Source organism: Sturnira hondurensis, unplaced genomic scaffold (genome assembly GCF_014824575.4).
Source record: "Sturnira hondurensis isolate 20B ecotype Veracruz unplaced genomic scaffold, ASM1482457v3 Scaffold0002840, whole genome shotgun sequence".
Classification (NCBI taxonomy): Eukaryota; Metazoa; Chordata; class Mammalia; order Chiroptera; family Phyllostomidae; genus Sturnira; species Sturnira hondurensis.
Genome location: NW_028075471.1, coordinates 32393632 through 32408597, shown reverse-complemented (window position 1 = coordinate 32408597; position 14966 = coordinate 32393632). Strand labels below are relative to the sequence as shown.

General features: G+C 42.2%; 1 protein-coding gene across 2 annotated transcripts in view; it reads right to left on the bottom strand.

Moving 5' to 3' along the window:
* Positions 1-14493, bottom strand: part of HIBADH (3-hydroxyisobutyrate dehydrogenase) — a 104439-nt gene extending 89946 nt beyond the window's left edge. The window contains exons 1-2 of one of the 2 annotated variants that reach the window (XM_037041242.1): positions 14286-14493; positions 5952-6112 (exon numbers count right to left, since the gene is read on the bottom strand). In XM_037041242.1, coding sequence (XP_036897137.1) covers positions 5952-6112; positions 14286-14376 — 252 coding nt within the window. In that variant the 5' untranslated portion in view covers positions 14377-14493. The remainder of the gene's footprint in view (positions 1-5951; positions 6113-14285) is intronic. The other variant, XM_037041243.1, reaches the window with a different exon arrangement.
* Between the last annotated feature and the right edge of the window lie 473 nt (positions 14494-14966).

Sequence of the window (14966 nt, the reverse complement as noted above, 5' to 3'; positions counted from 1 at the left end):
GCATACCTTTCAGCGGCCTCTCCTTCTATGGCAGATCTTCCAGGCACTGGAAGCCTTCAGGTCTAAGAGTCCATGTCGGACCTCCTCTTAAGAATGGAGAAAGGCTCTTCCATAGAAGGAAATTCAATTCCAACTAGATAACTCCTTGAGAAGTGCCCCCGGGGGCACCAACAATTAGTCACAGACCCAAGGATACGTCTTCACACCTCCAAGGTTCTCATGCCAAGGAACTGGCAGTGCCGATTCATGCAACTGCCAAGTGCATGGGGTGGCCCATCAGCCCCCTGCATCCTTAGCATCTGCTTCTTGGGATGCTTGGGTTGCCAGAGGTCCGTTAACCCCTCAATTATACAGGAAAGTAGTGTCAAAGCTCACAGGTCCGGAAAAAGCACACAATGACAGTGATAGCTGGGACTGTCACCACTGTACTGGCCACAACTGCTCCACAGCTAATGACAAGGTACATTTGGTGCACTACAGTCAGTCTCTAATTTGTACGACAGAAGGCACGTTTATTAGACAGATAGACAGACGTGTGTGTCCAGCTAGTCAAATCATCTTGCCTTCCACGTGACAACTTCAAGAGTCTGAAATAATTGACTGACAAAATCTGGCCATGACTCAAAAGCTGGGGGAAGAAAAACAACCCTTGCTGCCCATCTGACACTAACCACAAAAGCCTTTAGGAGCCAAACTAATTAGAACCCTTTAATGACGTCTGCTAATTGAATGGATAAGCAAAGGCAGCAGGGGTCAGCGAAAGGAACACTGACTCGGGAAACCAGAGACCCAGGTTTAGTCACAGCTCAGCCACTAAGTCATATGTGATTTTGTGCGAATTATGTAACCTCTAGGGCTTTAGTTTCTGAATCTACAAAATAAGTGAGATTTGATTTATCTTTAAGGGTTTCTATCTCCAAAATAGAAAGGAAACTTAGGCAATGAAACGTTTCTCACTTATTGATTTCAGAGCGAGGGGAAGGGAGGGAGAATGAGAGAGAGAGAAACATCAATCGGTTGCCTTTCACAGGCGCCCAGGCCAGGGACAGAGCCTACAATCCAGGCAAGTGCCCTGACCAGGAATCAGATCCACAATCTTTCAGTTTGCAGGACAACGCCCAACCAACTGAGCCACACCAGCTAGAGCAGAAACTCTTCATATTTAGTAACCTTAAGTTCCAGGAAGATACAGCCTCTGTAAAAACAGGGCTGATGGAATAGGAAGCATCTGCAATGACTCAGAACAATACACAGCATTAGCAAGACTCTTCTCTTCCTCCACATCCTCCACTGACCTGGCCGATTCTGGGCCACGGCCATGCTCTGACCGTCATGGCCACCCCAGAACAATCTCTTGGTGATTCCAACTGCCTCACTCTTACGCCATTATGAATTAGGACGACTCTACTTTTCCATGACCTTGATTTTTGTGTATCATGGTATCTACAGTCTTTACAGGTTTTCGTAGTCAATTTCTCTGGATTTAGATTCATCTATACGTACATGACATATACATGACGATGTATACATGACAATGGCAGGTGCACAATACGGACAGCAGAAGATAAGATAAATTAAAGACAAAACCTGCTTTGCTAGGTGAGGGGAAAGAGGAAGGTTGGGGGCGTCAGGGCCAGAGTAATCAGAAGGAATTGCATATCCTTTACATAGAGCCCTTGCAAGGAGAATGCTGTTAACTAGTTGCTCTACATAAGGAGAAAAATCTCACTGTCTCTTCCAGACAAAACAGTCACATAAGTCAAGCTCAGCACTGCTTCCAAGTAAGTGGGTCAGAGAAACTTGCAAAGAAATTAAGATGAACATGACCTTGGTTAAACTTGCCACTTGGTATTTTTTAATCTTCCCAAGTAGAAAAGCATACTGTCAGTTCAGAATTACACTCCACTTAAAAAACTGACAAAAATGGTTTGTGCCTACATCTTGAAACATTTGGTCAATAATGATGGAGCCCACTCAGCAAGAGGCTTTTAAAGTTCGGATTTAACAAGACCTGAGTGGATGCCAGATCAGATCCCGAGAGAATCACTTAACCAGACATGTTCAGCCTTACAACGCACGAACAACAGGATGGGTTCCAAGTTTTTAAAGAGAAAACAAAAGAGAATCTAATTAAGCCTAGTTCAACCAGAAAACTCATGCAGAAGTGGTGGGAGACTTTTGGCACAGATCAGTGGCATCTCCGAGGAAATTCCTAGACAATGAAAACAAAAAAGCAGCACAAGTTACACACCACGGATGCTAACGCTTGTAGAGAAATCTTCCGCAAAATCAACACGGGACGGAAAGGACGGTGCAGAATACACTGCTAAGTAGGGGTGCTGTCAAATCACTACCTCCTGGTTTGGTTTTAATTTTCGTCATCATTCTTTCATTTAAAAATATGTTTACAGTTCTCTTCCAAAGCACTCTGGACTCGGTGACCCGGCCAAGACAGTGGTGTATTCGTCTGTGTGGTCTTGGGGAGTGCAATCGGGGAGAAGTATGTTATAGATACAACAGCATTAGCAACACCCTGCAAGTTCAACGTGCCAGGTTCTCTAGGAGTAAGAGGAAGGCATTATTACTGTCCCCATTTTATGAGGTGAGAACCTTTAAGTAGAGAGAGGCTATATCATCTGAAGTCACACAGCAAACATGGTAGACCTGAGAGTTGAGCCCAGGAGGTGGAACCAGGCAATCTGGCTCCAGGGCTTATCTTTTCATACTACTTCACTCACAAGTCGTTGATTCATGATTCCTCATATACAAAGGCCTAACAGTTACCCTGGGTTCTAGCCTCAGAAAAGATGCTGAAAGTTGAAATGATGCTTTGTAGGTTAAACCTGAGTTTCCAACAGAAAAAAAATGACATAATAAAGGGATACTGAAAAAAGAACGTACAATTTTTTAAGGAAATGAGCACAAATAACATCCTAAACAATTATAAATACCCTATTAGAATAGGTTAACATTTAAAGGCACAAATAAGTTGGTTAAATACAGTGATATCAAACATACTCAACATGTCAGCCTTGGCTGGTGTAGCTCAATAGATTGAGCACCGGCCTGCAAACCGAAAGGTCGCCGGTTTGATTCCCAGTCAGGGCACATGCCTGGGTTGCCGGCCAGGTCCCCACTTGGGGGTGTGTGAGAAGCAACCAGTCAATGTACCTCTCACTCTTCACACATAGATTTTCTCTCGCTCTTGTGCTCTCTCCCTTCCTGTCTCTAAAAATAAATAAATTCTTTTTAAAAAAAAACATATTCAACATGTCGAAGTTTTTATTCCCTTCAAAACCTGTGTAGTATTTTTTATTACTAGGCAGAGCTTGAAGAAAAATCTCTGGGGTCGGCACAGTCCAAAGCACTCCTGCCCCAGACCTGCAGGTGTCCACCCTGCCCCTTGAGGAGAGGGAGGGTCCTGCCTGTGGAAAGCAAAGCCCAGCGGTGGATGGAGAAGAACCTGACTCCACCCATGTCCAAAATCCAGCTGTGCCTGGGGCCGGACCACTCCCCAACTCTTCAGTTGAATGCGACAACAAAGTCCCCAGTTTTTGCTTTAAAAAAAAAAAGAAAAAAGCACTTCTTCAAGATGATGTTCAAAGATCTTTAAAAGAAGTTGACTGCTTTTGACCCAGATACTATTTTATTACTCTTTCTCCCAGCAAATTTCTCACTAAAAATACAGTTGACATTAGAAATCAACTGGCCAACAATTCTGCAATCTTTGTTGGAGATCCAAGATGATGGCGGATTAGACAGAAACTACAGTAACCTCCTTCCAGGACGATCCTGCAATCTTTATTGGGACAAAACCTGTTTTCTTAGGCTGCCATTTCATCAGCTCATTTGGCATAGTAATATTGCAGGTAAAAGGGGACGGGACAACTGTCCTTAAAATATAAGAATCAAGTCAAATATATTCTAAATTTTTAAATCCTTAACACTTTCATTGCACTATTGTGCACAATGGCAAGAAGTTTCAAGATTTTCACCTACGTTTTTTTCTATCCCATCCTGAGCTGGTCTTCTCTTTGCCTTGTAGTTGAATGAAACTCATTTTTTCTCATATTCAAAAACTTTTAAAACTTAACATAACCATGACATAATACTGACATTTTACTATAACAGAACTTACTCATCCAAATTAATGTTACTTTTTATTTATTTTTTTTCATTTTCATTTATTTATTTTTTAGAGAGAAGGGAAAGGACATCAATCGGTTGTGCCCTTCCACTTTGCTGGACAACACCCAACCAACTGAGCCACAGAGGCCAGCGATAATGTCACCTTTTAAGTAGCACCCCGAGGAAATCACACTTGTTCAAATGACGCTGTCACCATTCAGAAGTTTTTGAAGCTGCCAGCACAAATCCTTTACCAACAGATGTTTTCATTCAGGCCCAAAGCTATTTTACCCTTTATCTCTCTCCCTTCGCTCATCTACGTCTCACACTCTCCTACCCACCCCCACTGCTGTTGTTACAGTCCATACTCAGAGAACCTCTCAGGGTCAAGGCTCTTAGGGGAACCAGAGACATGAAGGAGCCGGGATGTGGGAAAGAGGATTCTGTCTTCCAGGCCTGCTACTTCAGTGCGAGCCACCATCCAGAAAAGAACGTTTCCCACCGTGTGTGGGTGGAGCGGGAGGGCAGGGGTGGGACCGGCAGGCCAGAAGCTAAATCAGGTCTTTACTCTCACTGCCCTGGGAGGGGCTATGACCCAGAACCCATCTTCTTTCTTTCCTCACACCCACTGACATATCTCACAGATGGCAAAAAAAAGGAAAATCTAACAACTGAGTCTGTGTCCCAGAACCTTCTAATTTATTCTCAGGAACTGGACAGATCTTGCCTCCATGACTTACATTTCAGACTACCTCATTTCTGTCTGTAGGTGATCAAAGACCACACACAGTATCAGTGTGCTTTCCTACCAGAAATGAAATGACTCTTAACAGTTAATTGCTTACTTTTTCCTCCTTAAAAAATGTTTTGACACTTTATATCCTCAAAATACAAGTTTAGTAGAAACTTCCCTGTCATGTTACTGAGTCCTGTGACCTGAGACACATCTAACACCCTGCCACATCCAACCCGACCTAGTTCATCCTCCACGGCACTGGGCAGACAGCTGGACACACGGCAGGCACTCAACCTGGTTCAGTTAGCCTGGAGTCGAAATCTCTAGGAACTTGGGGACTGAGGCTTCCACTTCTCCAGAAAATTGCTTCTTTACCCCATTCTGCATCTGAATGAGTCCTACTTACTCTGCCATCTGGCTCTTCTTCAGAGAACTTCCCTCACTACCCTCTCACCCAATGTAAAACACATTTTCCTAAAAAGTAATGAAACTCTTCTTTTGACTTATCAGAATTTGTCAGCTTTGCTGAACTGGTGCTACAGCGTCAGTATTCAGAGACCATCTGGGCAGAAACAGCCACAACCCCAACCCTGGAACGCTCCACACTGATTCTCATACAACGCTGCTGCTTCCCCAAGCGGCGCACAAGCCACCGAGGGAAGGAGTTGCTGAATACCAGTTCTGCAGACGGCCTCTGGCTAGGTTGCCCAAACCTGCCCTTTATGCAGGCATTGCATTTCTCAGCATTTATTTCAAGTCTGTTTCCCAGAGGTTGACTACTTCTATATTTTCCTCTCACCTTTTTCTATATTTCTCAGAATTTTTTTTTAGTATTCCACCAGTTCTGGGATTACATGAATCCCTCAGTTATTACTCTACAAATTGGTACAAGTATAATTTCCTTCATATCTTTGAATAAACAAAACTCTAAATTCAGTTACTAATACATGGTCTCCTGTGTATACGTATTATAGACAGAAAGAAAGAAAGTTAGCCATCAGGTTCACAACTCCACTGGGTATATGAAAAGCCTGCCACTTACTTTAATGTATACTCATTTTTAAACATCCAAATCTTAAGATCTTACCTGTTCACCTGCATCGTGAAACTCTTTGCATGCATCAGGGAACACATCATAAATAACGAGAGGATAGCCATGTTTCATGAGATTTTTTGCCATTGGATTCCCCATGTTGCCTACTCCAATGAATCCAACTGGAGTCTTAGACGCCACTGACCTAGAACACACTAATGTCAATGAATCACTTTCAGTTGGAGCAGATAACATTTTTTACTACAAACATTCATTCGACATTGGCAAACTTTTTAATTATAAACATCAACATTAGTAACTCAACTGTTTTTTTTTCACCTATCTCCCCCTCCCCCTTCCCTTTGGCAACTATCATCTTGTTCTCTGTTTCTATAGTTCAGTTTGGCCAACTGTTATTTAGATGTTTCCTACTAAAAATTTTTTAAAGATTTTATTCATTTATCTTTAGAGGGGAAGGGAAGGAGAGAGGGAGAGAAGTATCAATGTATGGTTGCCTCTCGTGAGTCCCCTGCTGGGAACTGGCCTGCAACCCAGGCATGTGCCCTAACTGGGAATCGAACCGTGATCATGTGGTTCGCAGGCCCACACTCAATCCACTGAGCTACACCAGCCAGGGCTCTGTTAAAAATTTGTTGAAAAAACATTTTTTTTGAAAGGCCGGTTTCAAACTAATGATCTCATCATGTTTCAAGATGTCAACAATATGCATGCAGACTACCATCTCATTATTTAGTTCTCCAGGAAACAACATATTATTAAGCAATCTCTCTCCTGTTTTCTACCTCTAAAACACCCCTTTACCATTTTTAACAATAAACTTTAAAATGTTATCATTTATAAACTCATATTATGTACTTTACCTATTATGTGAAGAATTCTAGATTCCTCATAACTATATTATCTCCTATTATAATGTGTATAAAAATGTAAAGCATTCAATAAAACCTATAGCTTGGACAAGATCTAAGAACAGACAAATTTTCACCTTCCCCACCCCCACATTTTTAGAAACCATCCCGTCCAATGATATTAAAAAAAACACCTGATTACAACATTAACACAGGAGAGTGTATTTCGACCAAAAGTCACCAGTTTATAAATAGGGTTGTAGGAGGAGAGGAACACTTCCAAGGGCTTTTAAATGGCAAGAGGAACGGTCTCAGGACCTGAAACTAACGATTCCCTGCACCTTCAGAAAAGAGGCACTTCCATTTATAGGAAAAACAAAATTGTTCTTAACAAAACCTGTATGCTGGCCTTGTTTTACTTGATTTTCTCCACTTTCACAAAAGGCTTTCTGAAATCACACTGTGGCAAGACAGAGCAGAGAGGCTTTGCATTACCATGAAAATAACGTTAGACATTATTTCTGTTTCTAGATTTAGACTCCACTCAACAAGCATTTCTGCGCAAGTTCTGTGACAGAGTTCAGGGACAGACACAAACGAGTTATGGCCTTGGCCTCAAAAAGTCCCATCCAGTGAGAAAAGGAAGAGAAATAACTCCACTTGTCTCTTCCCAAGGGCACATTTTAAAACTGTAGCTCACCAGCAAACTACAGTCACCGTTTTAAGTTTCAAGTCCTCTCAACTTGAATCCCTACTCTCCCTTGAACTGAATATAAATGCAATGAGATGTCTTAAAAGCAAATGATCTGAAGTCCTAATGGTTAGGAATTAGAGGTCTTCTTAGGTCAAAAGCACATTTAATTCCCTCTGACTTAACGACCGTTTCTAACACGTCCATTAAGCACACGGTGCTGTTCTTGTGCAACATCACCCTCCCAGTGCTCAGCTGAACACACTGGGCACAACAGGAATCCTGTGTCTGATGTGTCTGAATCCTGGAATTCTGGTCACGAGAGGGTCGGTGTGGGGGAAACTTTGCACACAAGGCCCCCTGTCTGCCACGGATGAAAATAACACTACCAAGACATAAATAATCTGCTTGGGGAGGAGAGGTGGTCAATCTCTCAAAGGAGAAGGACCAAGAACCCCTTCCTTAACGGCTTTTATTAGGTTCGTAATACACAGAACTATAGGTAAAGCTCATCAATCAATGTCAGGCGGCAAGGGTCAAACAGTAGATAACATTTCTAAGAAATCTGAGGGCTTAGTCTGAGTCAGTGTCTGTCAGGTATGAGGGTTGCAAAAACTTGGGGAGACATACTCACTTCCTGCTCAGACCCTTATCATATGAATGAAAGCACTCTTAGCAAAGCAGTCTTCACAGGACTTTATGAATTCTTTCCTATGCCCAATCACTCCGGAACCGGTTCTAGCTGGCAGAGGACTGCACTGCCTTCCCAATCATAGGTTTTTAGGCTTAAGTGGATTAGAGCCAGAAAGCGCTTCTCCCAAATGGAAATGGGGACTCAGACTGTGTCAGAATAGTCGGGAGGAGAGAGTCCATCACCCCCTCTTTGCTGCAGCCCCCCGAGTCCTCCCTTGAGGGCCTCCCAAGTGATCGTGTCTGGCTTAGGTTGCCCCCCCTTTGAGGGGGTCTTACCCATCATCGACTAACCGACCAAGCACTGGGGGCCAGAGATGGATGAAGCAGAAGCAGCACTGCTGCCAGAGACAAGCTTTGTCTCCTTAGTTGCTCACAGTCCAAAGGTCGTTCACTTGACCTTATCCATGGGGGGCAGTTACAACTCCTGAAACTCGGCAGAGTGGTTCCCAACAGTTCAGTAATGATGATAAATAGTGTATTTGTCAGTAGAACAAGAATCACTGGCGGGGGTGGGGGGAGACGCTATTAACCAGAAGGCTAGTTCAACTTTTGAAATATTGAGAGTACAGCAATTCCTAGTGATGAGATCTTAGAAGAGCTGAAGTTAGTTGTTAAAGTTGAAGTAAAAAATAATGAGGCCCAGATTCTGGATGGGCCACTACGAAAATCAATGAGGATGAAGTTTTTGATGGCAGGCTCTATTCTCTTCATATGTGTGATGTGGTGTAGTTCCATGATTTGATGTCAAAAGAAAAGAGGTTATTTACTGATGGTGATATTTAAGAACTTCTCTCCATTTAAAAGACCTAGATTCCTATCCATGCAAGGTTAATTCTTACACGTATGCCCTTGAACTAGCAAGTTACTTCACTTCTCTAGACATTTTTATCAACAAGAGTAACTCATTCAGAAGGTGGCTGTACCAAGGAGGTAAAAGACCTGTATGCAGAAAACTATACAACACTGAAGAAAGAAATCAAGGAGGACACAAACAAATGGAAATGTATACCATGTTCATAGATTGGAAGAATATCATCAAAATGTCCAGACTACCCAAAGCAATTTACAGATTCAATGAAATACCCGTTAAAATACCAATGACATACTTCACAGACATAGAACAAACACTTCAAAAATTTATATGGAACCATAAATGACCCCAAATAACAGCTGCAATTTTGAGAAAGAAGAACAAAGTAGGAGGGATCACAATACCTGATATCAAACTGCATTACAAGGTCACTGTAATCAAAACAGCCTGGTACTGGCATAAAAACAGGCACATAGACCAATGGAACAGAACAGAGAGCCCAGAAATAAACCCAGTCTCTATGGTGAATTAATATTCAATAAAGGGGACAGCAACATAAAGTGGACTAAAGATAGCCTCTTCAACAAATGGTGTTGGGAGAACTGGATAGCTGTGCACAAAAAAATGAAACTCGAGCACCAACTTACACCATACACAAAGTAAATTCAAGGTGAATAAAAGACTTAAATATAAGCCATGACACCATTAAAGTCCTAGAGGAGAACACTGGCAAGAAAATCCCAGATATTTCACGCAGCAACTTTTTTACTGATATGTCCCCTAGAGCAAGGGACATAAAGGAAAGAATAAACAAATGGGATCTCATCAAAATTACAAGCTTCTGCATGGCTGAAGAAAACAGTATTAAAATAAAAAGAGAACCAACTGTATGGGAAAACATATTTGCCAATGATACCTCAGACAAGGGTTTAATCTCCAAAATATACAAAGAACTCACATGACTCCACTCAAAGAAGACGAGCAACCCAATTAAAAAGTGGGCAAAGGACTTGAACAGACACTTCACCAAGGAGGACATACAGAGGATCCAGAGACACATGAAAAGATGCTCGATATTGCTAGCTATCAGAGATGCAAATTAAAACCACAATGAGATACCACTTTATACCAGTCAGAATGGCTATCATAAACAAAGAAACAAACAAGTGCTGGAGAGGTTGTGGGGAAAAGAGGACCCTAGTTCACTGTTGGTGGGATTGCAGACTGGTACAACCACTATGGAAAAGAGTATGGAATTTTCTAAGAAAACCAAAAATGAATGTGCCTTTTGACCCAGCAATTCCACTGTTAGGAGTATATCCTAAGAACCCTGAAGCACCAATCCAACAGAACCTATGCACCCCAATGTTCATAGCAGCACCATTTACAATAGCCAAGAGCTGGAAGCAATCTAGGTGCCCATTGGTAAATGACTGGGTCAAAAAGCTATGGTACATTTATTCAATGGAATTCTATGCTGCAGAAAGGAAGAAGGAGCTCCTATCCCTTTTTGCAACAGCATGGATGGAACTGGAAAACATTATGCTGAGCGAAATAAGCCAGGCGTTGAAAGAGAAATACCATATGATCTCACCTTTAACAGGAAGCTAAATAACAAAACAAACAAGCAAGCAAAATATAACCAAACATACTGAAATAGAGAACAGGCGGAGAGTGACCAGAAGGGAGAGGGGAGGGAATTTCAGGGGGGAAGGGGAAAGATTTACAGGAACAAGTATAAAGGACACATGGACAACAACTAAGGGGGGAGAAAATAGGAGGGAGGGGGGGAGCACGGGGGGTAGGGGTGGGCTGGGGTAGGAGTAAAAGACAGAAAACTGTACTTGAACAACAATTAAATAAAAAGAAAAAAAGAAAAAAGAAAAAAGAAGGTGGTTGTAAATACTTGAGATAAACCATGTAAAGCATTAATAGTACCTGCCACGTGATAGTAAGTATCTGCTACTTTTGTCTTCAATGGTCAAGAAGTAGCACGAGGATACCAGTCCTATGGCAGACGCCCCTTTCTTGCCTAGCAGGTTAGAAGAGCCAGAGTGTGAGAAGAGGGGATGGAGACTACTTTAAAAGAAAGCCATGTGTCTAAGGAAACACGGCTTTTAGTTAAAACGATATAGCAGAAGCCACGCTTGGACAATACAGAAAAATATGCTCTTAAAGGAGAAGAAATTCAAAGGAGTATAATAGAATCATTATCCTAAAAACTTGCAAACTTAAATAATATACCTTCCTTTAAGTTACACAGACAATATCTGGAAATAGTGCAGTTAGACAGTAACTTCAATCAAGTTAGCGGAAAATCAGTCGATACAGTACAAAGAAACTAGGTGGAAAATTCGAGAGTTAGTTTCTAAATTTATAGATTTAGGAATTATGTCCCATTTCTCCCATGGGATGTGGGCAAAGTTACCCACATCCTGGATAACCTGAATCAAGTGCTACCAAAAACGAGGCTTCTCTAAGTTTCAAAATGTAAAAATTGTAATAGGTTAATTACTTCCCATTTCCAAAGATTTTTTCCCTAATCAAAGTGATACATTTCATTGTATCGATAGATAATGGGAAAATACAAAAAGTACACAGTCATAAGGGAAAAAGTTAACCTCACCACACAAAAATCATCACTGTGTTTTAAATGTACATTCTCATTATGTCATGAGATTATGTTACATACACACTTTGTCTCTCACTCTATCACACAATATCGTTCTAAGAATTCTATTTGCTTAAGAGTTACTAAAATAAGGATAGTGACTTACTCTATAAAGGCCTTTACTGTTTGAGTCAAGTTACTGAAGAAATAAGTATTCTTCCTATGTAATTTCACAAGTTCAAAGTCAACTTTTGGTCTCAGAGCCATTAGCTGCTTTTCAGAGCTCTAAGTGGATCCCTAGAAGCTAATGTAGAAAGGAAAAAATGATATTATATACTTTATGTATGTTATGTGTTGTTTTGAAAGTATATTTCTTAGCCACAAAAAGAGCCAATAACAAAAAAACTATGCCCATTTCTGTACCTGATGCTGGTTAATTTTCCCATTCTACCTCTGGTCAGGTGGTCCCCCTGAAAATGATCCGATACAAATTATTTTTCTATGTACCTGCTGATGAGTCACAGTGACTGTCAAGGGCCTATGTGTATAGATTTTTTTCAAATTTGTATAAAGAAGTCTAAAACTAAATTTAATTACCTTCTAAGATAAAATGCAAAACTTACTTTTACTAAATGGTGATCAAATAGTAATATATATATATAGTTTAATATTGCTAATTCTTCTATTTTTTTCATACGATAAATATTTTAAAATTAAGATATGCCATTAACTGGCAAATTTCAGGTCTCATTTTTTAAAAATAGTAAATAATTATACAGATCTTTATAATATTACCAAACATATGATATAAACATCTTAAAACATACTATGGTGACAAGTAATCCACAGAATTCAGAACACTAAATAATGTTACTATTTGAACATGGTTCTTTTTCTTAATGTCCCTGGACTCCAAACTTGCATGTAGATATTTTAAGACTCCAGTGTCAAAGAAAGTCACAGTTTTGTAGTAAACTAATATTAACAGAAACATTTAAAAACAATTCCAGAGTAAAAACAACTGCTAAAGTGTTTTTGAAACAATCATCACAAAAAGAACTATTTATAATGTATCATAAATCTACACCCACAGAGCATCTTTGGGTCAAAGAACCTGCTGAACAAGAGCACACGCCGAAGCCGGCTAACCAGCACCGTGCAACAACACTCCAGTTTACAGAGACAAGTATTAGAGCCCGGGGCCTCCGGCTCTGCTATCATGAACTATAACAACTTTCTGAACTCCAAAAGGTGCCACAACAGTTCAATAAAGGATCATCTGAACACCCTGTAAAACTGCTCTAAACAACTGCTCATCCTTGGCTAATCAAAACTGAAAGAGTTGCACATTCAGGTGAAAACTGGTGCAACATTTACTACTGTGGAAAAATAAACTAATCGAGTTTTTTTTTTTTAAAGTATCTCTAAAGTAGGAGGCATTTTTTGGTAGCTCAGTACAGCAGCTTAAATAGCGGTTGCACTCAAGTTTGGCAGATTCCGTGAGCTTGCATCTTGTTGCTGTGATTCTGTATCAGACATCTGTTCTCTTGCCTCACAAGGAGCCTGTCCTACTCAAGCCAGGGAGGGAACTCACTCTTCTGTTTAGCTTTTACTGAGAGGGAGGGAGGGGAGCTATTAAGAACTCAATTCTGAGCATGCTGGGCTTTTTAAATCAAATATATATACATACACTAATACCAAGGCTTTTTAAAAATCCTGACTATGCTTTTGTTAAACTGTTACAACTCTCACACTTTTACAGGAAAACAATATCAGTGTCCACACAAATCAACCAACTTTTCAATTAAAGAGGGATCCTGGTGTAATAGAAAATTCAGAGATGAGGATGAATCAAGGCCTTTCTAGATCCTGCTGGATAGGATCTAGATTCACTAATTCACTTGCCCAAGTGGTCTCAGGTTCTTCACCTGAAAAATGAAAAAAAAATCTACCTCTGTGGGTCTAAAAACTGCAGCTTCCTAAGTCAATGGTTAACTTCCATAACTTATGGGTAGAAGAAGAGGGTAACTTCAGGCCACGATTTTGAGGACGTTGAAAGTGTTTTGGCTAGTAATTTGACATATGTGCCATCTTTGGGTAGCACAATTCCAAAGAAGTGGAGGTGGGAAGTCTGCCTCGCGGGTCAAGGGTGAGTTATAACTTTGCTGGAATGACTTACCACCTGGTTTGCACTGACACCACTCTAGTACGATTAAGTTAGTTAAACAAAAATCAGGCCCCTCCGCCCAAGGGGGCGCCCACCCAGAGTGCACCCGGGCGGGGGGTGGAGCGCTGGAAAAGCCAGCCGGCCCTGAATCGCCAGGAGTCTCAGGGGTGGATAGAGGGTCGCCGCCGAGGCTGGGCCCTTCACTTGTCCTCCGAGCCTAACTCCAAAGGAGCACGCCCCAGACCCCAATATTCTTCCCTTTACCCCAAGGTCTTCCCACCACTATTTAAGTGCCAAAAAGGGCGCTCAATGAATGCTATTCATGTGGATTCGGGGCAAGGTTATGCGGGGGGGTTGGGGGGGGGGAAGCACGAGCGGCGCGAAAGGCAGCCGCAAAAAACGCCAGTCCTTGGGATCAACCAAAATGTTGGGTTTTAAGCCCTGATCCAACCTCAGCGCCTCTCGTGAAAAGACATCTTCGGCCGTCAGGGCAGGAGAAGAGGGCGGCTGGAGGAGAGACGTGGGAAGGAGGCACGAAGTCCTTACCCGCTGCAAGGTTAGCTGCGGCCGGCCACTGCCGGCGGCTCCAGTGCTGGAGGCCGGAGGCGGCTCCACGGAGCCATACGGATGCTGCCATGCTGCCCCGCCCCGCCTCCCCGCGGTGACCTCCGCCGCTCCGGCTCCTACACAGTCTGCGAGTGTGCGCTGCGAGACTGGCAGGCAAAGCTCCAGCTAGCGGTCGCGCACGCAGGCGCTCTGCTACGGGTGGACAACCACCCTCGAGGGGCGGAGCGCAGCCGGGAGAAGCACCGCCCATCAGAACAAGTGCCGTCAATCCAGGGAGCGCACCAATCAAGATTCGCGGGTCCTCCGCCCTTCGAGAATCACCAATAAGAGGCCTCTCTAGTGCTTACGTAATGTTGCCTAGTCCCGCCCCCGAGGTTTGTCTTATTTACAAACTGGGAGCGTGTCTCCTTGTTTACCAAAATGCGGAGGGTGTGTGGGAGGCGTTGGCTGTCACTATCCCCTCCTCTGAGCACCTGACTCCCCAGAATCACCCCCTCACAGGATTGTAAGTTCCTGTACTGCCTCCCTGAAAGCAAGTAGTAAACTTCCACTTGCCGCTGCTGCTGCTGCAATTTTTAGGCAAGAGAAGAAATTACTGTTTTCTAAGTATGGGACTTACTTTTAACTGCGGTCATACGTGGGTCTCTTGTATTTGTAGTC